At 45.2% G+C, this 27,864-nt stretch overlaps 1 protein-coding gene across 6 annotated transcripts in view; it reads left to right on the top strand.

Annotated features, from left to right (window-relative positions):
• adgrg6 (adhesion G protein-coupled receptor G6) overlaps positions 1–27,864 on the top strand; it is a 169,927-nt gene that overhangs the window by 101,156 nt on the left and 40,907 nt on the right. For all 6 annotated transcript variants that reach the window (XM_059985536.1, XM_059985539.1, XM_059985537.1 and 3 more), the window contains 10 exons: positions 2,452–2,543; positions 4,370–4,422; positions 8,913–8,975; positions 10,139–10,281; positions 11,861–11,975; positions 18,199–18,305; positions 20,503–20,707; positions 21,449–21,617; positions 24,912–25,055; positions 27,751–27,861. In XM_059985536.1, coding sequence (XP_059841519.1) covers positions 2,452–2,543; positions 4,370–4,422; positions 8,913–8,975; positions 10,139–10,281; positions 11,861–11,975; positions 18,199–18,305; positions 20,503–20,707; positions 21,449–21,617; positions 24,912–25,055; positions 27,751–27,861 — 1,202 coding nt within the window. The remainder of the gene's footprint in view (positions 1–2,451; positions 2,544–4,369; positions 4,423–8,912; positions 8,976–10,138; positions 10,282–11,860; positions 11,976–18,198; positions 18,306–20,502; positions 20,708–21,448; positions 21,618–24,911; positions 25,056–27,750; positions 27,862–27,864) is intronic.

Raw genomic sequence — 27,864 nt, 5'->3', positions numbered from 1 at the left:
CCTGTGAGAGAGCCGGAACACACAGTGTGTTTCCAGGCTTTGATCTGATATGAATTACAACACAGCAGATCAAGGCAGTTAATATTTTTTTAACAACACACTCAAAATGCCGGTGGAACACAGCAGGCCAGGCAGCATCTATAGGGAGAAGCGCTGTCGACGTTTCGGGCCGAGACCCTTCGTCAGGACTAACTGAAAGGAAAGATAGTAAGAGATTTGAAAGTAGTGGGGGGAGGGGGAAATGCGAAATGATAGGTGAAGACCAGAGGGGGTGGGATGAAGCTAAGAGCTGGAAAGGTGATTGGCGAAAGTGATACAGAGCTGGAGAAGGGAAAGGATCATGGGACGGGAGGCCTCGGGAGAAAGAAAGGAGGAGGGGGGAGCACCAGAGGGAGATGGAGAACAGGCAAACAACTAAACATGTCAGGGATGGGGTAAGAAGGGGAGGAGGGGCATTAATGGAAGTTAGAGAAGTCAATGTTCATGCCATCAGGTTGGAGGCTACCCAGCCGGTATATAAGGTGTTGTTCCTCCAACCTGAGTTTGGATTCATTTTGACAATAGAGGAGGCCATGGATAGACATATCAGAATGGGAATGGGACGTGGAATTAAAATGTGTGGCCACTGGGAGATCCTGGTTTTTCTGGCGGACCGAGCGTAGGTGTTCAGCGAAACGGTCTCCTAGTCTGCGTCGGGTCTCACCAATATATAAAAGGCCACACTGGGAGCACCGGACACAGTATACCACACCAGCCGACTCACAGGTGAAGTGTCGCCTCACCTGGAAGGACTGTCTGGGGCCCTGAATGGTGGTGAGAGAGGAAGTGTAAGGGCAGGTGTAGCACTTGTTTCGTTTACAAGGATAAGTGCCAGGAGGGAGATCGGTGGGAAGGGATGGGGGGTGGGACGAGTGGACAAGGGAGTTGTGTAGGGAGCGACCCTGCGAAAAGCAGAAGAGGGGGAGGGAAAATTGTGTTTGGTAGTGGGATCCAGTTGGAGGTGGTGGAAGTTACTGAGAATTATACATTGGACCTGGAGGCTGGTGGGGTGGTAGGTAAGGACAAGGGGAACCCTATCCCGTGTGGGGTGGCGGGTGGATGGGGTGAGGGCAGATGTGCGGGAAATGGGAGAGATGCGTTTGAGAGCAGAGTTGATGGTGGACGAAGGGAAGCCCCTTTGTTTAAAAAAGGAAGACATCTCCTTCGTCCTGGAAAGAAAAGCCTCATCCTGAGAGCAGATGCGGCAGAGACGGAGGAATTGTGAGAAGGGGATAGCATTTTTGCAAGATACAGGGTGGGAAGAGGAATAGTCCAGGTAGCTGTGAGAGTCTGTAGGCTTATAGTAGATATCAGTAGTTAGGCCATCTCCAGAGATGGAGACAGAAAGATCAAGAAAGGGGAGGGAGGTGTCGGAAATGGACCAGGTAAATTTGAGGGCAGGGTGAAAGTTGGAGGCAAAGTTAATGAAGTCGACGATCTCAGCATGTATGCAAGAGGCGGTGCCAATGCAGTCGTTGATGTAGTGAAGGAAAAGAGGGGATAGATACCAGTGTAGACTTGGAACATGGACTGTTCACTGGTATAGACTTGGACTTGGAATTCTTTTAATATCCTTTGATTTAAAAAAGGAAACTTTTTTAACTTGCCTGCCGAGCATTTGTCTTTTGCTATCTTTTATTTATTTAGAGATATGGCGTGGAACAAGCCTTTCCCATCCAACAGCCCACCGATTTAACCCTAGACTAATCGTGGGACAGTTTACAATTACCAAACAACCTACTAACCCATACATCTTTGGAATGTGGGCAGAAACTGCAGCACCCGGAGGAAGCTCACGCGCTCATGGGAGGATGCAGAAGGCTGCAGGGAGATTGAAGTCGGAACTCCGATGCCCTGAGCTGTCATCGGTTGTGCTAACTGTTACGCAACCGTAATCACTCCTAGCTTCTTGGCTCTCGAGCATCCTACACAGGAACGGAAATCTGCATCCTTAACTGGTTTGGGGACGGTCGCTTCCAGACATTCCACAAAGCATGAGGAGACACAGTTCAGAGGGGGTTAAGGGATAGGTGGGAAAGGCTGGTCTTAGTATTTTGAAGATGTTCTCAGTGCTGGGGAGGCTAGATGCCAAGATGGAGTTGGCTGAGCTTAAAACTCTCTGCTGCTTTTTCTGATCTTGTATGGTGGTCTCTCCACACCAGACTGTGATGCAACCAGTCAGAAAACTCTCCACGGTACATAGGTAGAAGTTTGCTGGAGTCTCTGGTGACACACCAAATCTCCTCAAACTCCAAATAAAATATAGCCGCTGCCATACCTTCTTTCTGATTGCACTGATTTGTCTCTGAAGAAATCCCACGTTCATCACTGTGGTGTGAGTGTGACGGGAGGGCCTCTTGTGGGCTGAGTAGATAATCCACAGGGTAACTCTGCACTGCTCTCTCCTCACAGGTGGAGTTTACTACAAGACGCATTTTATGCTGTACTATCAGTCCGGGGGAAATCCAGACATTGACGGCCTTAAGCAGCGTGTATTAACGTGGGTAAGACATTCCCGTCCATTGTTGGCCTGCATTCGCAATGCCTGCTTGTCAATAGAGCCTGAGTCTCCCGCAGTCTGCTGGGAAAAAATAGACAGTGAAGAAAGAACGTGATCGACAGTTACGGGGGTGGGGGGTGTGTGGGGATGGCAAGTGAGCCAAGGAAAATGGCTCTCATAGAACATTGAAGACGATTTGTTTTTATTTCATTGAGTGACAAGGCACAGAAACAGGCCCTACAGCCCTGCCAATCCATGCTGTAGAATTTAAACTGACTGGTCCCATCAACCGGCACCGGGACCACAGCCCTCCATACCCCTCACATCCAAACTTCCCTTGAAAGTTAAAATTGAAATCATACCTAACACTTGTGCTGGGAGCTCATTCCACACTCTCTGAGTGAAAGAGTTTTCCCTCATTTAAACATTTCACATTTCACCCTAACCCATTATCTCTAAATGTAGTCATACCCAATCTCAGTTGAAAAGCCTGCTTGTATTTACCCTATCTGTACCCCTCATAAATTTGAATATCTCTACCAAACCTCCCTTCAATCTTCACTCTACACTCCAGAGAATAAAACCCTAAACCATTCAACCTTTCCTTATAATTCAGGTCCTCCAGTCCTGGCAAAATCCTTCTAAACATTCTCATTACTCTTTCATTCTTACTTTTATCTTTCCTGTAGGTCTTTCCATCTTTTCATCACTTCATACTTTTCCAGATTGAAACCATAAGACCATAAGATATAGGAACAAAATTAGGCCATTTGGCCCATCAAGTCTGCTCCACTACTTCACCATGGCTGTTCCATTTTCCCCCCTCAGCCCCAATATCCTGCCTTCTGCCTGTATCCCTTCATGCCCTGACTAATCAACTATCAATCTGTGCCTTAAATATACTCAATGGCTTTGCCTCCAAAGCCAGCTAAAGAAATTCTTCCTCATCTTTGTTCTAAATGGACATCCTTCTATTCTGAGAACGTGTTCTTTAGTTTTAGACTCCCCACCATAGGAAACATCCCCTCCACATCCACTCCTTGGAGGCCTTTCAACCCTATCGAGGATGGAACTCCATCTGCCACTTCTCAGCCCAGCTCTGAATTCTATCCATGTCCTGTTGAAACCTGCAACAAGTTCTACACTGTGCATAAACCTCCAGCCTTTGTACCATCATCAACATAGTAACCCACTTGTCTACATCCTCAGAAAAGTCACAAAGCCTATTGTTGAAAATGTTGCATAACTTCTGTCTTCTCTTGTGAACTTCCACCCTCACAACCTCCCTGTCATTCAGCTTCCCTGAAAAGCAGATATCCTGGAGTGACACACACAAAATGCTGGAGGAACTCAGCAGGTCAGGCAGTATCTATGTAAAGAAATAGAGTCAGCTTTTGGGGCCGAGTCCTGTCATCAGGATGGGAAAGGAAGGGGCTAACAAGCCAGAATAATACTGTGATGAAGAGGAAGGGGTACAAGCTGGCAAGTGATAGGTGAAGCCAGGTGAGGAGGAAGGTGGATGAGTGTGGGAGGAAGGATGAAGTGAAGAGTTAGGAGAGCTGAACAAGTAGGAATCTGATAGAAGAGGAGTGTGGACCATGGGACAAAGGGAAGGAGGAAGGATACTGGGGGAAGTGATAAACAGGTGAGGAGAAAAGAAGAGGTAAGAGGGGAACCAGAGCGGGCAATGGAAGAAGAGAGGAGGAATGCTCTGTGTAAGGAATCTGAAGAGAAGTTGTAATTTAATTAAATTTACCTTCGAGTGACTCTCGCTTCTATTGCGCACTGTTAATGGTTCGCCCATTCATCCAGTCTTCAATTGCGTTTCAGCTCACCAGGTCATTTCAGAATTGGAATTACACTGTGCACGTCATATCTGTCAGGTGAGGAGGGATATTTCATTGAGGATTATATGTATAGAGTATGTTTTATGCACTGCGATATATAATATACAGTATATACACAGTAAATAGTAATTTATAGTATATTTTATGTACTGCCACAGAACAACAAATTTTTCGATATATGTCAGTGATAGTAAAACTGATTCTGATTCAGTAAACAGGATTCTTAGAATTTAGATTAATTCATTTATTCAGATTCAAAGTTCAAAATAAACTTATTATCAAAGATTTCTCTTCTCATGGGCATACAGAATAATAGCCACAACAGAATCAATGGAAGTCCGCACCAGCTTGGGCATATACAGTGAAATGCATCTTTTGCGTTAACAACTAACACATCCAAGGGATGTGCAAGTGTGACCGCCCATCTGGCACCAACACAGCATGCCCACAACGCTCGGCAGGAAAACACAGAACACAAGCAAAGGAAAACAAGGCCTGTTCATCCCTCCACCCACACAGAATATGATTTCAGCACGTGGGCCAAGTCGCCTGTTTCTATGCTGCGGTGCTGTATGACTCTGTGACTCAAAAATTCATGGAATCATGGCTTTGGGGAACTGACATAAAGAAAAGTTAAGGGATTGAGTAGAACAGGCATGACTTTGATAGACTGGTAGATAAATGTAACTTCTCATGGGAATTTCCAATAAACTGAATCCAAGAGATTAACCTTTCATTATGGATAAGGCTAAGGGATTGGCAACTGATTTTCCAAAGAGATCTTCTAGTTGTTTCTCACCAAATCTACACTCCCTGCCTCACAGGCATGGCAGTGTGTTCCACAGTACAGTGGGTCTTATGGATACAAACATTTCCATACTTTGTCCTCTTTTCATAGATGTTCGTCCTGCATCTGTTGTTTATTGTGTGCAGTTCTGCTTGCCACATTACAGGAAGGATGCGGAGGCTTAACAGGGTGCAGACGCTCAACCAGGATGTGGCCTGGATTGGAGAGTGCTAGCTTTCGCGAGAGGATAGGCTGACATGGATGGTTTACTCTAGATCAGCAAAAGCTGACGAGAGACCTGATGATGGAAGTTTGCTAAAGGATGAGAGTTGCGGACAGAGTAGGCAGTCAGACTTTTCTTCCCCAGGGTCATCGTGGTCATCGTTATGTGCCGTGTCGTATGATGTGGCTGATCACAGTCTCCATGGCCATGACTGTTCTTGGCAAATTTTTCTATCTAAGTAGTTTGCCATTACCTTCTGGGCAATGTCTTGACAAAACAGGTGACCCCAGCCATTATCAATACTCTTCAGAGATCGTCTGCCTGGTGTCAGTGGTCGCATAACCAGGGCTTGTGATGTGCACCAGCTGCTCATACGACCATCCACCACCTGCTCCCATGGCTTCACGTGACCCTGATCGGGGCAGGGGGCTGAGTACCTTGCCCAAGGGTGACCTGCTGTCTAGCACAGGGAAGAAGTACCTCACACCTCCTTTGGTAGAGGTGTATCACAAGTTTCCTAGGGTGGAAATGTCAAATATTAGACCATGGAAGAAAGGGAAGGAGGAGGGGCACTAGAGGGAGGTGGTGGGCAGGTGAGGAGAAGAGAAGGGGTAAGAGGGAAGCCAGAATATTGAAGGAAAAAGAGAGAAGGTAGAGGGGGCAGAATTACCAGAAGTTAGAGAAATCCCTGTTCATGTCATGAGTTTGGAGGCTACCTAAACAGAATAGGAGGTGCTGCTCCTCCTACAATTTTGTCATGCTGCTGTTTGAAGTCCTCGATCCTGGGGGGCGGGGGAAGGAGCTTTCGTGTGTTTTGCATGTTCAGGAGTTGCTCCAACAATATCAAACACTGATTGTTCTGCAGTTGGGGTATTGTGTGCAATTCTGTTTGCCCAATTATGGGATGGTATTGGGGCTTTGGAAATTTAACATGCACGACGTGCCAGAGTAGCTTGCAGGCCCAGCAGAATTCATAGAGAGGAATAAGCTGTTGATGCTTTGGACTGAGAGCCTTCATCAGGACTGGAAAGGAAGGGAGAAGAATCCCAAATAAGAAGGTGGAGGGGTGGGGAATTAATACAAGCTGGCAGGTGATAGGTGAGACCAGGTGAATGGGATGGTAGTTGGGTGGGGTGGGGGGGGTTTATGAAGTAAGAAGCTGGAAGTTGATAGGTCAAAGAGGTAAAGGACTGAAGAAGAAGAAGGGGTCTGATGGGACAGGACAGTGGACAATGGGAGAAAGTAAAGGAGGAGAGGCACTAGAAGGAGAAGATAAGCAGGTGAGGAGAAAAGAAGTGGTAAGAGGGAAGTCAGAACAGGGAATGGTAAAAGAGCAGAATGGGAGGAGGGAGATGTTAACAGAAGTTAGAGAAATCAACGTTCGTGCCTCAGGTCGGAGACTAACCTGACTGAATATGAGGTGTTGCTGTTCTAAGGGTTTTGCCAAGGCTTGATCCTGAACTGTTCTTTGGGGATTGGTGTACAGGTTTACTAGAATGCTTTCTGGATTAGAGGGTTTGAGCTGGACAGACTTGCTTTGTTTCGCTGGAGATGCAAAGGCAGAGAGCCGATTTGATACACCAAATGTCCAGAGCTGGAGTAGGGAATAGTGAATTATTAGTAGGAATTTCTGCTGTTCAAAGTAAATTTATTACCAAAGTACATCTATGTCACTATGTACAACCCTGAGGTTCATTTTCTGACGGGTGTAACCCTTTCACCGAGGCTCACATCTGTAGTAGCTGAGTGTTTCATTTTACTCACAGTGCTAAATCCACATTGTCAACCGCAGGCAGATCTTCCCTTCTGAGAATCCTTTGTCTTGTAAAGCACTCCTTGCAATAGGATCTCCCCTTCGGATGGGATCCTGCAGGCACTTTCTCTGATGCTCTTCCTTCTGCACCTCCCACCAAATAAACCCCAAACCAGACCAGTGACCTTTAGAAATCTCTTCCCATCCAGCTGTCTAGAACACTCGCTCACATCCCACTGGGCAGAAAGTTACAACATGTATCCAGACGGTCCTGATTAGCTGACACAGTATTCCTAATTGGGCTACATAAGACCATAAGACAAAGGAGCAGAATTAGTCCATTCAGCCCATCAAATCTGCTCTGCCATTCCATCATGGCTGATCCCAGATCCTACTCAACCCCATACATTTGCTTTCTCACCATATCCTTCTGTAATGCCCTGACCTATCAGGAAACTCAACTTCCGTTTTACATACACCCATGGACTTAGCTTCCACCGCTGTCTGTGGCAGAACATTCCACAGGTTTACTACTCTCTGGCAAAAAAAAATCCTCCTTACCTCTGTTCTAAAGGGTCACCCCTCAATTCAGAGGCTGTGCCCTGCAGTTCTGGTTACCCCCATCCTAGAAAATATCCTCTCTACATCCACCTTATCTGGTCCTTTCAATATTCGGTATGTTTCAATGAGATTCCACCCCCACCCCCACCCCCAACTCCTGGCATTTTTCTAAATTCCAGTGAGTATGGGCCAAACCTGTCAAACATTCCTAGGACATGCTGCTTTGTGGAAAAATACTAAAATAAAAATACCTGACAGCATAGCAATAGAAATCTTACCCATTACCTGAGCATAATAAATCTGTAGAATAATAACTATAACAGAATCAGTGAAAGACTACCCAACTAGGATGTTCAACCTGAGTGCAGATAACAAAATGTGCAAGTACAAATGAATAACAACAACAACAACAACAACAACAATAGTAATAAAATAAGTAAATAATAAATATCTAGAACCTGAGATGAAGGGTCCTTCAGAGTGAATCCATTAGTATGGGAGCAGTTCAGTGATGGTGCAAGTGAAATTGAATAAGTTACCCCTCTGGTATAAGAGCATGATGATTAAGGGGTAATAATTGTTCCTGAACCTAGTGCTGTGGGCCATGAGGCCCCTGTACCTTCTCGCTAAGAGCAGTAATGAGAAAAGAAGATGTCTTGGCGGTGGGAGTCCCTGATGATGGATGCTGCTTTCCTGCGACAGTGTTTCATGTAGATGTGCTCAATGGTTAGGAGGGCTTTACCCACGATGGACCAGATTCAAGTTTAACTATCAACTCTGAAAGCTGCTGTCAGATACTCTGTTATAACAGTGCCTGTTTATACACCCATCACACATTCTAGGCCAATAATGACAGTAAGCATTAAGAAGTGTTCCACTAGGATTCTGAATTGATTTAGAAAATCTAGAGTAATACACAAAATGCTGTACACATTCAAACAGGTCAGACAGCTTCTATGGAAAGGAATAAACAGTGTTAGTGTCCTGATGAAGGGCATTGGCATGAAACACCAATTGTTTAATCCTCCATCATTGATGTTGCCTGATCTGTTGAGTTCCTTCAGCATTTTGTGTGTGTGTTACTCTGGATTTCCAACAGCTGCAGAATCTGTTGTGTTTAGAAAATCTTCTTGTCTGGTGCATGTGTTCCTGCTGTTGTGTGTTCTTATGCTAAAATAAATTTCTTTCCTGTCATTGATCAGCATATTTGAGAGCAACGCAACCTCACCAGTCCGGATCGTAGCAAGATCAATCGAAGAGAAGCGGTAAGAAAACTTTTGACCAGACTTTCCACATTCCTTTTCTGGGTAAATGGAAGATTGTGTGCTGTTTTGGTCACTTACCTACAGGAAAGATGTAAATGTTGTAAGGTTGAAGGAGTACAAAGAAAATTTACAAGGATATTGTCAGGTCTGGAGGACCTGAGTAAGAAGGAAAGTTGAATAGGTTAGAACTTTATTCCCTAGATTGCAGAAGATTGAGTGGAGATTTGATAGAGGTATACAAAATTATGAGGGGTATAGATAGGATAACTGCAAGTAGGCCTTTTTCCTCTTTGGTTGGATGGGACTATAACCAGTGGTCATGGTTTAAGGGTGAAAGGTGAAAAGTTAAAGGGGAACATGAGGGGAAACTTCTTCACTCAGAAAGCCATGAGAGTGTGGAATGAGCTTCCAACACAAGTGGAGCTTGCAGACTTGATTTCAACATTTACGAGAAGTTTGGATAGGTACATGGATGGGAGGGGTATGGAGGGCTATGAACCCCGTGCAGGTCAATGGCAGTAGGCAGCTTAAATGTCTTAGCATGAACTAGAGGGCTGTTACTGTGCTGTAGCTTTCTACGACACTATGTTGATAAAGGTTGCACAATAGATTGGCTTGAGTTAAAATTCAAATTTATTGCCATGGGCAAATGTATGAAAAATAGCTTGTTTGCAGCAGGAACAATACTACACTCAACACAGTCACATAGATAGACACGTGAATGTGCAGAGAATGAAGGTTCTGGAGACTGTGTAGGCTGAGGAGACAGGCATGGACACTTTGATAGGTACTTGGGTGAAAGAAAACTAAAGATCTATGTGGGATGGAAGAATTAGCTTGATCTTGGAGTAGGTTAAGTGATCATTACAACACCATGGGCTGAAGGTCCTGTACTGTGCTGTACTATTCTATGTCCTGTGTTCTTTGACAATAATAAATCAATTCCAGTTCAATTCCTTGCCGCTTTTCTGAGACAGTGAGTCCTCAGCCAAAGGAAACCTCCTCCCTGCATCCAGCCTCTTGGATGAGTTTTGTGACTTCTCTTTCTTCTAATTACTGGAGGAGACATGCTGAGACTCCTGATTTTCCTTCCATACACTTCCATTCTGAACTGAATCAAACTGAAATACATTATCATTTCTCACATAATTTCCTGTCCTTAGTTATGACTGCAAGGCCATTCTGTATTATAACATCACCAAAAATATTTACCTGGAGGAACTTGTGGTCCAGGAGAGACTGAGGAGCACTTCTTCTGACATTGGAAACAACCTGTCCATTGATTACATCAAAGTTCAACCCATTGGTGAGTGAATTATTACAGTTGTGTATTTTGCAATGGTTTATCAGCACACACAGACTGAGTTGAGTTCTTTCAAAACCACAACAATTTTGGGCTGCTTCCTTAAGCAGAGAGAAGATTTGTGGTAGGTAGGAGGAATGGTAGTGGGAGACCTGATGTTTGAATACTTAAGTTGGAAATGGTGCAACGTTTATGCTGAAAAAGGCAGTTAACACATTGGTGCTCATCTGTTAGGACATTGAGTACATGAGTTGAGATGTTAAATTTGGTGGCCACTTTGTTAGCTACTTCCTGTACCTAATAATGTATCCAGTGAGAGTATGTCCATCATCTTTTGCTGCCGTAGCCCATCTGCTTCAAGGTACAATGAGCTGTGCATTCAGGGATGCTTTTCTGCACATCACTGTTGTAACATGTGGTTGGTTGAATTACTGTCACCTTCCTGTCAGCTTGGACTAGTCTGGTCATTCCCCTCTGATCTCTCTCATAAAAAGTGTCTTTTCGCCCACAGAACTGCTGCTCACTGGATTTTCTTTTCTCATAATTTTCTGTAAGCTCTAGAAACTATGGTGCATGAAAATTCCAGGAGATCAGCAGTTTCTAAGATACTCAAACCGCCCCGCCTGGCACCAACAATTATACCATGATCAAAGTCACTTTGATCGCATTTCTTCCCCATTCTGATTTTTAGTCTGAACAGCAACTGAACCATGTCTGCATTCTTTTATGCATTGAGTTGCTGACACTCGATTGTCTGATTAGGTATTTGCATTAACGAGTGGGTGTACAGGTGTACTTAATAAAGTGGCCACTGAGTGTATAGGGTGATGATGTGGAGATGCGTCTCTACCAAGGCAAGTGTGAGGTGGTCTTTCCCTCTGCTAGCCTGTGGGTCACCCTTGTGTCAGGTGTAGCACCTGCTTAGCCCCTCATCAGGGTCACGTGAAGCCATGGGAGCAGTGGTGGATGGTTGTTTGAGCAGCTGGTGCACATCACAAGTCCTGCTTATGTGACAGTAATGCCAGACAGTCAATCTCTGAAGAGTACTGATAGTGGCCGGGGTCACCTGTCTTGTAAAGTCACTGCCCAGAAGAAAACAATGGCAAACCACTTGGGTAGAAAAATTTGCCAAGAACAATCATGGTCTGGGAAAGACCATAATCGCCCAAGTCATACGATGTGGCAAATAATGAACGAACAGATACTGAGAACATGAGATGTAGATCTTTGAAGTGAGTCTGTAGCTTGTAGAATCAGTTCAGAGTTGTGAGTAAAATTATCCATGCTGGTTCAGGAGCTGGATGGCTGAAGGGTAATAGCTGTTCTTGAGCCTGTTAGTCTGGGACCTAAGCCTCCTTCCCGATGCCAGCAGCGAGTTGAGAGCATGGCGGTGGTCCTTGGTGATGGATGCTGATTTTCATAGTAGCTCTTCATGTAGACGTGCTTCATATAAATGGGGAGGGTTTTGCCTGTGATGGATTGAACTGTATCCACCGATGGACTCGGCTATCTTGCATTAATATGTATATTACTCTCTTATTTTAAAACTGACACTCATGTTTCAAGTGTTCTTTATCCCCAGTGAACTGTTCCTCTGATGAGAACTCCAGTCGATACAAGTGGACGGAGACGAGACCAGGGGACACTCAGTATCTGCTCTGCCTGTCAAATGGAGGCCTGTATGCAAGCAGGAAATGGTAACTCTCCTCCAAACATTTTTAACCAACTATTCTATAAGCATACATGGGTAGGAAATGTTTATGGGCCAAACATGGGTAAATGGGACTAGCTTAACTGGGAATCTGGGTCGGCATGGTCTGGTGGGGCTGAAGTGACTACTTTCTAACCAAGGTGACATGATAGCATAACAATTAATGATTTAACGTACCAGCTGTAAGACCAGGGTTCGATTCCCACTGCCGTCTGTATGTTCTCCCTGTGACCACGTGGGTTTCCTCCAGGTGCTCCGGTTTCCTCCCACATTCCAAAAACACATACCCATGTGTTAGTGAGTTGTGGGCATGCTATGTTGGTGCCGGAAACATGGCAAAACTTGCCCAGCAGAATCCTCGTTGATTTGATTTGATGCAAGTGACGCATTTCACTGCATGTTTCAATATGCGTGTGCCAAGCAAAGCTAATCTTTAATCTTTATCTATCTTCTCTGTGCAGTATGACCTAATGACTCTAAGCTCACTGTATGACCATCTAACATAGCCTGTTCTCTACCAGCCATACAAGCTGTTTGGCCTGATTTCTGTTAGCCTTTGTAGAAAGACATGCATATGACATGTATGTGTTAACCTTTTCATTACCAGGACATTCTGGGAGACAGAACTACAGTACTTACGTTAACCCTTTGATTCTTGTGAACCTCTTCTGGACTCTGTCCAGTGCCAGCATGTCCTTTGTTAGATAAAGGGCCCAGAAATGCACACAGTACTCTACATGTGGTCACATCATCATGGTGAAGGGTGCATTCCAGATGCCATTTTCAGGGAAGTATGTAGACTTTAAGACATCGGAGCAGAATGAGGCCACCTGGCTCATCAAGTCTACTCCACCATTCCATCATGGCTGCTTTACTAGCTCTCTTAACCCATTCTCCTGCCTTCTTCCCACAACCTTTGATGCCCTGACTATTCAAGAACCTATCAACCTCCAGTTTAAATATACCCAATGATTTGGCCTTCACAACTGTCTGTGCATCTGTGCCCCTCGGTTTCTCAGTTCTACAACACTATCTAGAGCAGGGATTTCCAACCTGGGGTCCATAGACCTCCTGCTTAATGGTGTAAGCTCATGGCATTAAAAAAAAATTGGGAACTGCTGCTCCAGAGCACTGGAGCCATAGAGCCATTGAGCAGTACAAGAAGGAATCATTGTTCTGTCAAGTCCCATTGACTCACACTTGGACTATACCCCTCCATATACTTATCCAAACTTCTCTTAAGTCTTCAATTATTAGGCAACCTCTTTAATTATAAGAAATGCTCAACCTTTCCCTCATAAGCTTTGAATTGAAAGTAACTGAAAAATGAGTTGTGTTACACATTCAACTCCATCATCACACTTCGCTATTTGGTGGAACTGGTTCACACACAACGATTTCTCTTTCAGTTCTTCCAATATTCTCCAAACCCAAGGTGTAGCAATGTGGTTAGAAAAGTCTATGTTCCAAGTCTTCACTGGTAATGCTTCCCAACTCTTCCTAAGCAACATTGATGACTGCATTGGCCGCTTTATGCACCAATCCTGAGTTCCTCAATTTCATCAATATTGCCTCCAGCTTTCATTTGGTCCATTGAAGACACCTCTCTCCCAGTTTTCAAACTCTCGGTCTCTATCTCTGAAACCAAACTGTTGACTGACATCATTCATACAAGCATTTGATGTGCGTTAATCTGGATTTCCAACATCTGCAGAATATCTTGAATTTTAGCAAACAAGAGAAAATCTGAAGATGCTGGAAATCCATCTTTCTATAGATGCTGCTGGCCTGCTGAGTTCCTCCTGCATATTTTGTGTGAGTTGCTCTTGTGTTTTAAATTGTGTTACCATATTTATCTCATTAGTATTGAATTGAGTTATTTTGCAATCTCATTGCTTCAAGTAAAGTTCTGTAAAATATAAATACATTTGAAATGTAAACATTTAATTCTGCCAAGCCACATTACTGATGGTGCATATGTTGCACATGTAAACAAGATGCATCTACAAGAGGTAACCCTGAAATTGGAACAGACTTGTTCTTACTGCCCAGTAACTTCAATAACCTCTTTGGAGGCTGGCATGGAAAAGAAGAGTTGACTGCCTGTGAATTTCTGCGCTTCAATGAATTCAGGCAATCTAACATTTTGGTAACATTTTAGTTTTGGTAATCTAACATTTCATGGAGTCATAGAACACTACAGAACAGAAGCAGACCCTTCAGCCCAAGCAGACTGTGCCAGACTATTATTCTGTCTAGTTGCAACAACCCCACCTGGACCATTGCTCTCCATACCCCTCCCATCTATGTGCTTATCAAAACTTCTCTTCAATGTTGCAGTCAAGCCTAATTCTACTACTTAGGCTGGCAGCTTGTTCCACACTCGCACCACCCTCTGAGTGAAGATTCTCCTTAAACATTTCACCTTTCACCCCTAAACAAATGTCCTCTAGTTCTAGTCTCATCCAACCTCAGTGGAAAAAGCCTGCTTGCATTTACTCTATGTATACCCACATAATTTTGTGTATCTCTATCAAATCATCCCTGATTTTCCTACGCTCCAGGGAATAAAGTCCTAACCTATTCAATCTTTCCCTACAACTCAGGTCCTCCAGTCCAAGCAACTTTTGTAAATTATTTCTGTATTCCTTCAATCTCATTGACCTCTTTCCATCAGGTAGGTGACAAGAACTGCAAACAATACTCCAAATTAGGCCTCAGCAAAATCTTCAGTGTAACATCCCAACTCCCCGTACTCAGTACTCTGAATTATGAAGGTCGATGTGCCTAAAGATCTCTTTGCAACCCTATCCGCCTGTACTCTTCATGCTCGGAATCATTTGGTGAATCCAGCAACCAATAAGAGAGGAAATGAGATTAATGGGATTGCTCAGTGAGCCAGCATTGACTCAATGGGCTGAACAGTCTCCTTCAACGTCCTACGTACAATAGAATCACGCACTCATGGCCACTTTACACCACATGTACCCAATTTAGTAGCCACTGACTGTATATTTGTGGTCTTCTGCTGCTGTAGCCCATCCACTTCAAGTTTCAATGTGTTGTGTGTTCAGAGAAGTTTTTCTGCACACCACTGTTGTAATGCATGGCTATGTGGGTTACTGTCACTTTCCCATCAGCTTGAGCTAGTCTGGATGTTCTGCTCCCACCTCTCTCGTAACAAGGTTTTTCACCCCCAGAACTGCTGCGCACTGGATGTTTTTTTTTTGTTTTTCACAACATTCTCTGTAAAGAAAGGATCTAATACTTTCTCATTGATTAATACCATCCACAAACCCATAAGGAAGCTCAAATCACAGCTTATGCGGGTCAGAGATGACCTGGGTCTCCGATCGATTGGTATTTACAGGACTCCTTGGGAGTAAGGAGCAGTGTATATCGGCACAGTGGAAACGAGCATCAAGGAGCATATGAGGTGTAACCATTTGGGTTACTCGGAGAAACTGGTGTCAGCAGAACACTGCATTTGCAATGGCCGTTGGATTGACTTTCACTGCACAAAACTAATGGGTTTTGGGACTGCCTGATTGTGGTGAACTACGTGTGCCTGTCTGGACACGCCCCCTGCTGACTGCTCCTGTGGCTCCTCCCACAGACCCCTGTATAAAGGCGATCAAGGCCTGAGCCCGGCCTCTCAGTCTCCAGGATGTCGTATGGTGGTCAACCACTTGTCGTATGGTGGTCAACTGCTTGTTCCTTCTTCCAGTCAATAAAAGCCGATATCTCGCCTTACGTCTCGGTGTGAGTTATTGATGGTGCATCAATTTTATTGACTGGAAGAAGGAACAAGCAGTGAGTGACCACCATACGACATCCTGGAGACTGAGAGACCGGGCTCAGGCCTTGATCGCCTTTATAAAGGGGTCGGTGGGAGGAGCCACAGGAGCAGTCAGCAGGGGGCGTGTCCAGACAGGCACACGTAGTTCACCACACTGATAAATGAAACCATTGAAATAAAACTAGAGGAAAATAATTTTAGCGAAGCTGAAGGTCTTGTTCTAAGTAAGAACTGGAATTCAATTGTAAGCAAGGGAAACCTTATTGGATGAGGACTAACCAATCAGGAGAAATGGATGATGGGTTATAAATACCACTGGACCTAACAAGTTTGTCATCGAAATTTTGGTTATATTTGATACCTGTACCTGGCTGGAAGCCTGAGAAGAGTTTATCCATTATTTAGATCACATTTTTCCCCCATTCTGATGTTTGGTCTGAACAACGACTGAACTTCCTCTAACTTTTAATGGCTGTTGGCAGTTAACTTAAAGGTGCATTACCACCACCAACTGGACTGAAGTCTGGTGTACAGAACTGGGAAATAAAACTCTTACTAGTCCTTTATCAAATGGAAACTAAATTTCCCCAAAAGCCCTCTAGATTGTAAGAAAGACAATATTGTGAATGAAGTCACTCCCATAAGTTAATAAAGATTTAAAAGAGAACTATCAACCCCAACGAGAGTTGTAAAGCCTGCATTTGATTTCTTTCAACTTTATACACTTCACACTGTATTAGAATGTGCTCAATTGTTTCATAATGATGACAAAACCTACACAACCCAGAGTGATGTTTTCCAACAAGATATAAGGAATAATTAAGCATAGTATGCCCATTTAACTGAATCTCTTGATCATGCCTGCATGATTTTATACATTGAGTTGCTGCCACATGACTGGCTGATCAGATATTTGCATTAATGAGCAGTTGGCCTCTGGGTGTAGAGCAAGGGTAATATTCCCTCTTGAATCTGTTTCCCCCAAGAGCAGAAGTAGTTGGTCTTTGTTGGAGAACCCTGTATGATTTTAATCCCATTATGCCATTAAACTGGAAAGGGATGTTCCTAGGACTGCTGGGCTTGAGCAAAAAGGAGGAGCTGGATAGGTTGTGACATTTTTCCTCTGGATCACAGGAGGCTGAGACTTGACTTCGTAGGGGTGTATTGAGTTGTGAGAGACACATGAACAGCCACATTCTTTACACCAGAGTATCCAAACTGGAGATCATAGACTAAAAGTGAGTGGGGAACAATTTGAGGGGAACCTTCTGGAGCAAGCTTTTCAGACAGAGCTTGCAGAGTATAAGGAATAAACTACCAGATGAAATGGTAGAGGTGGGTACAAATACGATGTTGTGAATAGATCACCGACAACATGCAGGAAGAACTCAGCAAGTCAGGCAGCATCTACGTGGAGAGTTAAAGTTCAAGTTCAACTTAGTTTATAATTCAGCCACGTATACAGCTGAAGGGAGTGCTGTTCCTCCGGGACTAAGGTGCAAAACACAGACACGCACAGTCCATACTGTGCACATACGATAGCACATATAGTCGCAAAAAACATTACTAGCTCAGGTCCCTGAGTGGCATGGCCTGTAGGCTGATGGTGCAAGGGATGGGATATGAGAAATATCCAAGGTCTTTGATCAGGATTCCCTCAAGACAGATGGACAGGTGTAGAGAAAGCATATGTATAGTGTGATGTGGGCCAAATGGGACTGGCACAGTTACACAATTTGGTCAGTATGGACAAGTTGATGGGCCTAGTTCAGTCCTGAATAACTTTATTCTAGTTCCTGTCCAAGTGCACTTTAAACATTTAAACATAAGATTGCAACAGTAAGTTAATATGATAATAATTATAAGAGGTATACAAAATTATGAGGGGTATCGATAGGATAAATACAAGCAGGCCTTTTCTACTGAGGCTGGATGAGACTAGAATTAGAGGTCATGGGTTAAGGGTGAGAGGTGAAATGTTTAAGTGTAACATGAGGGGGACTTCACTCAGAGGGTGGTGATAGTGTGCCAGTGGAAGTGATGGATGAAGGTTCAATTTTAATTCTAGTTTGAATACATACATGGCTGGCTATGGTCCAGGTGCATTTCGATGGGACTAGGCAGAATAACAGTTCAGCATGGACTCAATGGACATGGCGGGCCTGTTTCTCTGTGACTCTAAGAGACAGTTATTGAAGAAAACAGTGTGAGAAAATCCCGAGGCCCTTCTAGAGCCAGTGACCACTCCGAGATGTTGGACCCGGAAACAGCTGCAATTATTCCATTCCCAAGCTGCCTGACCTTCAGAAAAATACATTGCAACTCTATACAGATCTTCCAACGTGAAGCTGGATGTTTGTTCTGTGGCTGACACGTAGCTCTAACTGTAATCTTTTGCTTGCCTCAACAGCGCTTTAAACACGCAGAATTACACGTCTTACTGGGAGCCACCTGACCTGAGCAACTGTTCCAACAGTCCCATCTCCAACGTCAGTGACCTCCCGGAGGTGACTGCAGGTAATTCCCATAAATTCCTATAGTTTTTATTTAACTCAAAGAGCAATGCTGCTGAATAGAGGTGATCAAGTTGTCCGGAAACTGAAGGCCTAGAGGCGGTCTGGCCTAGGGATGGAGGATGGAGGCCCAAAGGCAACCTGTCCTAATGTGGAGATTGGAAGCCCAGAGGTGGCCTGTACTGGGCTTGGAGGCTGGAGCCTGGAAGATGGTCTATCCTAGGGTTGGCAGCTAGAGGCCTGGAGGTGACCTATATTGGGTATGATGGTTGGAGGCCTGTACTGCGTTTCGAAGCCAGCCTCTTCTGACTATCGAACCTGTCTGTGTGTGTTAGGGAGGAAAGTGTGTTCTTATCCTGTTGTTGCTTGTATTGTTCTGCTGACCATTGTGCACCTGCTAATTTGGTAACACACAAAATGCTGGAGGAACTCAACATGTCCGGCAGAATCTATGGAGATGAATAACCAGTCGATGTTTCAGCTCGAGACCCGTCATCAGGACTGGAAAGGAAGTGGAAAGATGCCAGAATAAGAAGGTGGGGGAAAGGGAAGGTGATAGATGAAACCAGTCGGAGGAGACGGATGAAGTAGGAAGTTGGGAGGTGATAGGTGGAAAAGGTAAAGTGCCGAAGAAGAAGAAATCTGACAGGAGAGGAGAGTGGACCATGAGAGACAGAGAAGAAGGAGAACGGGCATCAGGGGGAGGTGATAGGCAGGTGGGGAGAAGAACTAAGAATCTTGATCGGAGAATGCTAAGTTGACATTGGAATGTGTGGTGACACTTACGGGCTGTCCCAGCACATCCTTAGGCTGTGTTGACTGTTAACATGAATGGCGCATTTTACTGTGTGTTTCCACGTCCATGTGATAAATTAAAGGATCTGCTCTGATTCGCTATGATCAGATTCTCAGCCATGAAGGCTGGCATTACAAAGCATCAACAGTTCAGCCTTATGGAAAAAAAGAGCTAATTAAATTCAAAATGCAAACAAAAACAATAAATTTTGTCTGTTCTTGCATGACTGCAAATCGCAGTATCGATGGTTTGCACTGATCAGGGAACAGGATTGTACTAGTTGGTCCTTTGATTACCCATGATTCCATGGTGATCCTGTAAACTGGGCCCTAAAGATCTCACCCCAACCCTCTGAGGACCCCATCCTGGTCTCCCGTGATGTTGCATGGCCCGAGTCTATGTAACCTGTTTGGAACATGGAACATATACAACAGTATTGGCCTTTCACTCCATGCTGTCGTGCTGTCATTTTAACCTTCTCGAAGATCAATCTTTTCTCCCGCATAGCCCTCCATTCTTCTATCACCCATGTGCCTATCTGAGAGATACTTAAAAGTTCCCAGTGTATCTGTCTCCATCACCCACAACCTGGCCGGACATTACGTGCACACACCATTCTCTGTGTAAAGGAGCTTACCTCTGACATCCCCCTGTACTTTCTCTCCAGTCACCTTAAAACAATGCCCTCTAGTATTAGCCATTTCTGCCCTGGGAAAAAGTCTCTGTTTGTCAACTCCATCAATGTCTCTCAAACACAAGAAAATCTGCAGATCTGGGAATCCAAGCAACACACACGCAAAATGCTGGAGGAACTCAGCAGGCCAGGCAGCACCAATGCAAAAGAGAACAGTCAACGTTTTGGGCCGTGACTCTTCATCAGGACCTGAAGAAGGGTCTCGGCCTGAAACATTGATGGTTTATTCATTTCCTGGCCTGCTGAGTTCCTCCAGCATTTTGTGCGTGTTGCAATCAACGCCTTCTATCAGCTTATACACCTCTGTCGATTCACCTCTCATCCACCTTCAGCCCAAAGAGAAAAGCCGTACCTCGCTCGACTTCTCCTCATAAGATATGCTCTCTCATCCAGGCAGCATCCTAGTAAATCTCTGCATCCTTTCTAAAGCTTTCACACCTTTCCTATAGTGAGGTGACCAGAAATGAGCAGAATATTCCAGTGTGGTCCAACCAGCGTTTTATAGAGCTGCAAAATTATCCCACGATTCTTGAACTCAGTGTCCGGTCTAATGAAGGTCAGTACACCTAAACACTTTCTTAACCATTCTGTCAATTTAGAATCCCCCTGTTCCTCCACACTGCTGAGAGTCCTGCCGTTAGCCGTGTACTGAGTTGGCAAGTTTGATCTTCCCAAGTGTAACACTTCACCCTTTCTCATTGCTTACTGCAGACAATGCAGCTGAGTTGGCCAGCCAGCTCCTGGACCTCTCTGCGGACAAGGATCTGACTCGGGAAGAAGTGGATCAGATGGTGGAGAAGCTGAATCAGATCGTCATCATATCCGAGATCAACTCGACTCTGGCAAACACTGTGCTGATCGTTCTGTCCAACATCCTCTCCAGTTCGGACAACGCACTCACCACATCCTCCCAAGTGTGAGTGGCCCTCAGCAGATGGGTCCAATTCTGAGGCATGGAGTCACAGAGCACTTCTGCACAGAAACTGGCCCTTTCTCCCATCTAGTCCATTATTCCCCCTACTCCCATCGACCAGCAACTGGATATCCCTCCCATCCATGCACCTATCCAAGAATAAATAGGCCCTTCAGCCCAACTTGCAGACCAAGATGCCTACAGAAGTAGCCCCATTTGCCTGTGTTTGGCCCATTTCTGTCTACGTGGGGCCCCACAGTCCTGTAGTGGTTAGTGCGACGCTGTTACAGCTTGGGGAGTTCGAGTTCGGAGTTAATTTCTGATGTCTGTCAGGAGCTTGTACGTTCTCACCATGACCACATGGGATCCTTCTGCGTGTTCCGATTTCCTCTCACAGTCCAAAAACGTAAGGGTTTGTAGGTTAATTGGTCATAGTAAACCATTGTGTGATTAGGCTAGGGTTAAATAGGTGGGCTGCTGGGCAGCGTGACCTGTGGTTGCAGTAGGGCCTGTTCTGGGCTGTATCTCTAAATGAAATGAACTCTTGTTATCCATGTACTTACCCAAATGTCCTCTTGCCCTTGACTGTCCCACAAGTGGGAACGTGTCGACATCTACCCTGTCATTTCCCTGGAATATCTGCCCCTCATTCCTAAAGAGATGCAATGCATTTCTAACCTCTGCTGGGTTCAGAGCCAATGACCTGTGCCTGCTGACACCCTGCTTGCTCCTCCTTGCCCTCAGGGCCCTGAGGACTGTGGACGCATTGACCGCCAAGATGCTCTTCAGCGGACCATCGGTGAGCATCACCACCCGCAACCTGGCCATTGGGATCTCCGCCATCGACCCTCAGGCGTACAATGGGACCTCCTTCAGCGTTGGGTCCCAGGATGGAGAGGAGTCCGAGCTGAAGGTGAGACGTCTGGGGTGGGACGATGTTGTGAGAAATCAGATTTGCGGGTTCGATGCGTGGGGACAAGACAGGCACTAAACCCTTCAATCTAAACTCGGTCACAGGCACTTAGCTAAACTGACCGCCCAAAGGGGCAGGACCAAACAGACACTAAACATTCACAGAGTGGCAAATACTTACCTAAAGTGTACACCCTACTGCAGAACACCTCCTGTGTTTACTGCTTCCGTGACACCCTTGTCTACCCGCTCCACAGCAACCTGGAAGTGAAAAGAGTCACTGCACGTTAGATTTAATTTCTACTGGCGCCATGATATCATCAGCTAAACGGCGGCTAGGTGGGAGGAGCTGAAATTCTCCTTATTCGAGCTTCCCACGGGGGAGTGGTGTTCAACGGACACTTATTACATGCAAAAGTGTTAGGCACATATAGTTAGGGTGACCAGTACTGCATATGGCAATGAGATTCTCTCCCTGATGAGCTCGAAGTCTTTCATGCTCGCTATTCTGGAGTTACGTGAATTTAGCAGATTTTCATTTGAGCAAAATAAACTCTTCAGTTTTTAAAGAAAATTGTAAATTGAAGTTAAAATACTATGTAGAAGTCTTAGGCACCCTAGCTTTATCTATCTATCTATACATATATATAAATAAAAATATAATGTGTGTGTGTGTGTGTGTGTGTGTATGCGCCTAAGAGTTTTACACAGTATCTATCTGGTCATCAATGATTCAATGGTTCCATTTAATATCAGAGAACATATACAGTATACAATCTGAAATTCTTACTTTCTGCAGATATCCATAAAATAGAAGAAACCCCAGAGAATGAATGTTAGAGCCCAAAAGACCCCCTTTTCTCTCCCCCATGCACACAAGCAGCAGCAAAGCATCAACCCTCCCAGTTCCAGCAGGAAGCGTCAGCACCCACCGCTCACCAAGCAAACGATAGCGAAGCCCGCAGAGAGACCATGATCTGCAGTCCAACAGAAACCACTGTTCAGCCAACAGTTCGACATGCCGCAGGCTCGCTCTCCCACTAACAGGGAAAAGAGAGGTGTCACTCCTTCCACTGTGAGAGGGGAGAGGAACAGATCACTGTTTGGATGTCAGAGTCTGAAGTGACGTTTATTCAAGCTCAGCTGACTTGAGAAACCCTAGACTCATCCCGTGTGTGTGTGTGAGAGAGAGAGAGAGAGAGAGAGAGAGAGAAATTACTTGAATGCTGAGGCCTCCGACAGCTGCACCCGTTGTCTTGATGTTCTGATTTCCCGCGACGCTTCAGTTGGTGACACCAGCAAGGAATCGAGTCCACAGGGCCACCCGAGGCCAAACCCTGAATTCAAGGACAGCAACAGAAATATTGCCCTTTCTGGAATTAAGTTGGAGATAGAAGAGGGTAGGGCAGTGGAGGTTATCTACGTGGTCTTTGGAAAAGCATTTATAAGACCATAATTCACAGGAGATGGATTAGGCCATTCGGCCCATCAAGTCTGCTCCACCATTCAGTCATGGCTAATTTATTGTCTCTCTCAATGCCCTTCTCCTGCCTTCTCCCTGGAACCTTTGAAGCTCTGATTAATCAAGGACCTATCACCCTACACTTTAAATATACCCGGTGAATTGGCCACCAAAAAGTCATCTGATGCGTCCATCATGCCTGACCTGCTGAGAGTCTCCACTCAATTTTCTTTTTTTTAGTTTTAAAACTCCATTATCAGCAGTTTTGCTTTAAATGTTCACTTCTCACTACTTCTTTTCTCTTTTTCCACTACTTACTTAATTTGACTTCAGAAAAAAGTAAATATACTGGTTGAGCACCTCCTCTCCATCCACCAAAAGTGGGACCTCACTGTGGTCAAACATTTTAATTCCGATTTCCATTCCCGTTCCAACAAGTCAGTTCATGACCTCCTCTTGTGCGGTAATGAGACCACACTCAGGGTGGAGGAGCAACATCTTATATTCCATCTGGGGAGCCTCCAATCTGATGGCATGAATGTTGATTTCTTCTCCTGATAATATTTTTTTCTCTTCCCCTCCCCTCATCTTCTATTCCCCCATTCTGGCCTTTTACCTCTTATCAGTTTCCCCTGGGTCCCCCCCCCTCCTTCCCTTTCTCCTATGGTCTACGCTCCTCTTCTATCAGATTCCTTCCCCTCTCCCTACCTTTTTATTCCAGCATCTTGCCCCTTTCTTCCTGATGAAGGATCTCGGCCCAAAATGTTGACTGTTAACTCTTTTCCACGATTGCTGCTTGAGCTTCTGAGCTCCTCCAGGATTTTGTGTGTGTTACAGTAATTTAGCTTTTATTATCATGCATTGCACTATACTGCTGCTGCAAAACAACAAATTTCACAACATATGCAAGTGATTTTAAACCCGATTCTGATTCTCCTGATTTTCCCCGATCAATCCCCTACTTAAATAGAAACACAGTGGTTGTACTGGCAAGCTGAAACATCTTCAGCAGCTGCAGTATACTCACAGAAGTAGAATTAGGCCATTCAGCCCATCAACTCTGTTCCATGGCTGATCTCTTCCTCATAAACATGAGAAAGTTTGCAAAGCAACACACACAAAATGCTGGAGGAACTCAGCAGATCAGGCATCATCAGTGAAGTTAATAAACAATCACTGTTTCAGGCCGAAACCCCTCTTTGGGACTGGAAAGAAAAGGGGGAAAATGCCAGAATAAAATGGGGGGAGGGGGGGGAAGGAGGATAGCTAGAAGGCGATACGTGAAGCCAGGTGAGTTGCAAAGGTAAAGGGCTAGAGAGGAAAGAATATCCTATAACTCTTAATCCTCTCACCAATCAAGAACAGATCAAACTCTGCCTTAACTATACCCAATGGCTTGGCCTCCGCGGCCATCTGTGGCAGCAAATTCAACAGATGCACCTCTGTCTGGCAGTAGAAATTCTTCCTCATCTCTGTTCTAAACTCAAGTCCCTTTATTTGAAGCCTGTGTCCTCAGATCCCAGAGTCTCCTACTGATGGGAACATCCTTTCCACGTCTACTCTATGCAGGTCTTTCAGTAATTGGTAAGTTTCAATGAGATCCCCTGCATCCTCCTGAACTCTGTTGAGTACAAACCCAGAGTGCAGAAGGATTAATTTTTACCCTGAAGGTAAAATTCCCTGCTTAATGAAGCAATGCAGGTGAGTCTTGATTGATGAGGGGAATGGTTTGGAAGATGGATGAGTTTGTTGGATCAAGGCGTGTTCTAGAGATATTGCCTCTCTGCTCTGTTGTCATGATATGATTGATGTCTCTCGCTCTCTGGCCCACAGGTTGCTTTCGATGGGAAACCGCTGAACGACTCCCTAGCTGAAATCGAGCTCCCTCTCAGTGTCCTTGAGCAGTTGACAGCAGAAGAGATCAGTGAGGTCTCCAGGGCCCAGTTTGCCTTCTTCAGTAGGACAGGGTTGTTCCAGGTAAGCACTGGACATTTGAATGTCTACATCCACTACCTTCATGGGCTGTTTCATGCCCACTCTTCCCCAGACCAGTTTCCACCCTCTCGCCTCCTGCCTGCTGATGTCTCCCTTCATTAGGATTGGGTTTGATGGAGCTGGGAATGACCTCCTCCTCCGTAGTGGACACCAGAACCAAAGTCAAAGTCACGTTCATTGTCACATGCGCAGAATATGTACGAACAGATGGAAGTAAAATCTTGCTTGCAGCATCTGCACAGGCACGTGGCATCAGAGATGCAGCAAGAAAAACAAAAAATCACAGCATGTACTGTAGAATATTAGAGCACAATTAGGGCGAAGTGCAAGTGGCCATGCAGAGGCTGCCTAGTGGTACGTGCTTTAAAGGTTTTCTAGCTCCTGCCCAATGGGAGGAGGGAGATGACAGAATGTGTGGGCTGGTTGTTTTACTGAGGCCGTGGGAAATGTAGTCGGGGTCCATGGAGGGGAGGCCGGTTGCCGAGAGGTGCTGGGCTGTGTCCGCAGCTCTTTGGTGGTTTTGGTACATCGAGGTAGTTGAAGGGAAAACGGTAACAGAATGCAGAATAAAGTGTTCCAGTGACAAAGAGCAGTGCAGGCAGAGAAGTAAAGTTCACAATCATAAGAAGGTAGATTGTGAGGTCAGGAGTACATCTTACTGTGTTAGGGGCCGTCCAGTATCTTGCAGCAGCATTCCTTGAGCCCAGTTGATTGTGGTTTCAGGCTTTTGTATGTTCTGCCCCATGGGGGGCGATGGGGGGGCTATGATTATACTCACTGCTTTACTGAGGTAGCAAGAAGCGTGGACAGAGCCCCAGTTTCCAGATGGTGTGGAATCTAATTCTCCTCTCTACTATTAACCCAGTCACACAACTTATGCTCCATGGCAGCCCATCTGTCAGTCCTAGGCCCACAAAAACAGGCCATTTGGCCCACTGAATCCATCAGCAGCACATTTACTCAAATCCCATATCCTTATTCATAGGAGCAGAATTAGGCCATTCAGCCCATCAAGTCTGCTGTACTATTCCATCATGGCTGATTTATTCTCCTTTTCAATCCCATTCCCCTGCTTTCTCTCCATAACGATTGACACTCTGACTAACATGAACCTATCAGTGCCTGTTTTAAATACACACAATGGCTTGGCCTCCACAGCTGCCCGTGGCAATGAATTCCACAGACTCACCACCCTCTGGCTAAAGAATTTCCTCCACATTTCTGTTCTAAGTGGACATTTTGTCCTCTGACACTGTGCCCTATGATCACAGGAAACATCCTCTCTACATCCATTCTGTCGATCATTCCTTCCATGTTCCCACTGGCATGTGCAGCAGATGGGGCAAGAAGAACACTTGCTTTGAAATGTATCCTAGTCGATTGTTCTGAACGTGCTTTATAGTAACAGCAATGTAGGGAACTCTCCCAAGATTTGGTTCATCCTGATCCCGAAGGAACAAGCAAAGAGGCTGGGGCTGAAGTTGTGGGTCTTGCATTCTTTTGTAATGAGCTCAAAAATGTGAAAAGAAACAATTCATAGGCATTTGCTCCATTTGTCTCAAGGGGTGCACAGGAGCATTGTGGTTAGTGTGACATTATGACAGTGCAGTCGACCCGGGTTCGATTCCCGAAGCAGTCTGTAACAAACTTGTACGTTCTCTCTGTGACTGTGTGGGTTTCCTCCAGGTGCTCCACTTTCCTTCCATATTCCAAAGATGTACTGATTGGTAAGTCAATTGGTCACTTGAGTGTAATTGGGCGCCACAGGAGGGAGAGAGTGGGTTAAAGGAGAAAGTGAAAGAGACAGAAAGACAGGAGTAGAGAAAGCAGGAGATAGGTTTGAAAACTGACGAGGATGATCTGATAGTACAACCTCTTGCTTCCTCTTTAATATGGCTTTCCAATTCCCATTCTCTCTAACATTTTCCCTGACCCATTCCTTCTCTCTATTTCTCTTTCCTCTTCCCCTATTTTCATTTTCTCTCTTAGTTCTTTAACACTTCCTGCCTCTAGCTTTCGCTTTACATCCTCCTCTTCCTGTCCTTCTCTCTCTTCTTTCTCATCCCTCTCCTTTTTATCACCCTCTTTCTCATAATCATCCCCTCTCCCTTCACTGTCTCCCTCTCTCCCACTCTCTCCGTTTCCCCATCTCACTGTCTCTATCTTGCTATTTCCCTCCTCTCTTTCTCTGTTGCCTTCCCCTCTTCCCCCTCCCCTTCCTCTTTCTGTCTCTGTCTCTCCCACCCTCTGTATCTCCACTCTTTTTCTTCTTTCTTGCTCTTTTTCCCTCTCTCTTCCCTCATCACTCTCTACCTCTTTCTCTTGCTCTCCCTCTGCCTCTTTCCTCCTCTCTCTTTCTCTTTCTCCTCTCTCTTTCTCTCTATCTCTCTCCCCTTCTCTTTCTTTATCTGTCTCTCTCCTCTCCCTCTTTTTCTCTTCACCTCTCCCTGCTTCCCTCTCTCTCACCTTCCCTCTCTCCTTCTCTGCCCCTTCTCTAAGCCTGTTTCCATCTTCCTCTCTTTCCGAGTCTGCCTTTATTCCTCTGCATCTCTCACTGTGTTTTTCCCGCCCCTCCTCGTTCACCGGACACACGAGTCTCTTGCCGGGAGCCTCACCGATGCCTCTTTGAGGCCTGCATCATGCTGCCTATTTAACGGGGATATCTGTGCTTTGATAGGACCCTGAATTCTCCCTGCAAAGCTTCGTGGTGGCGAGTAGCGTGGGGAACATAACCATCAGGAACCTCTCCGAACCCGTCAGGATCCGCATCAAACACAGGAACCCTAAGGTA

This window comes from Hypanus sabinus, chromosome 12 (assembly GCF_030144855.1).
Source record: "Hypanus sabinus isolate sHypSab1 chromosome 12, sHypSab1.hap1, whole genome shotgun sequence".
Classification (NCBI taxonomy): domain Eukaryota; kingdom Metazoa; phylum Chordata; class Chondrichthyes; order Myliobatiformes; family Dasyatidae; genus Hypanus; species Hypanus sabinus.
Note: the sequence above shows the minus strand (reverse complement) of the source record. Positions and strands in the feature narration are given on the sequence as shown.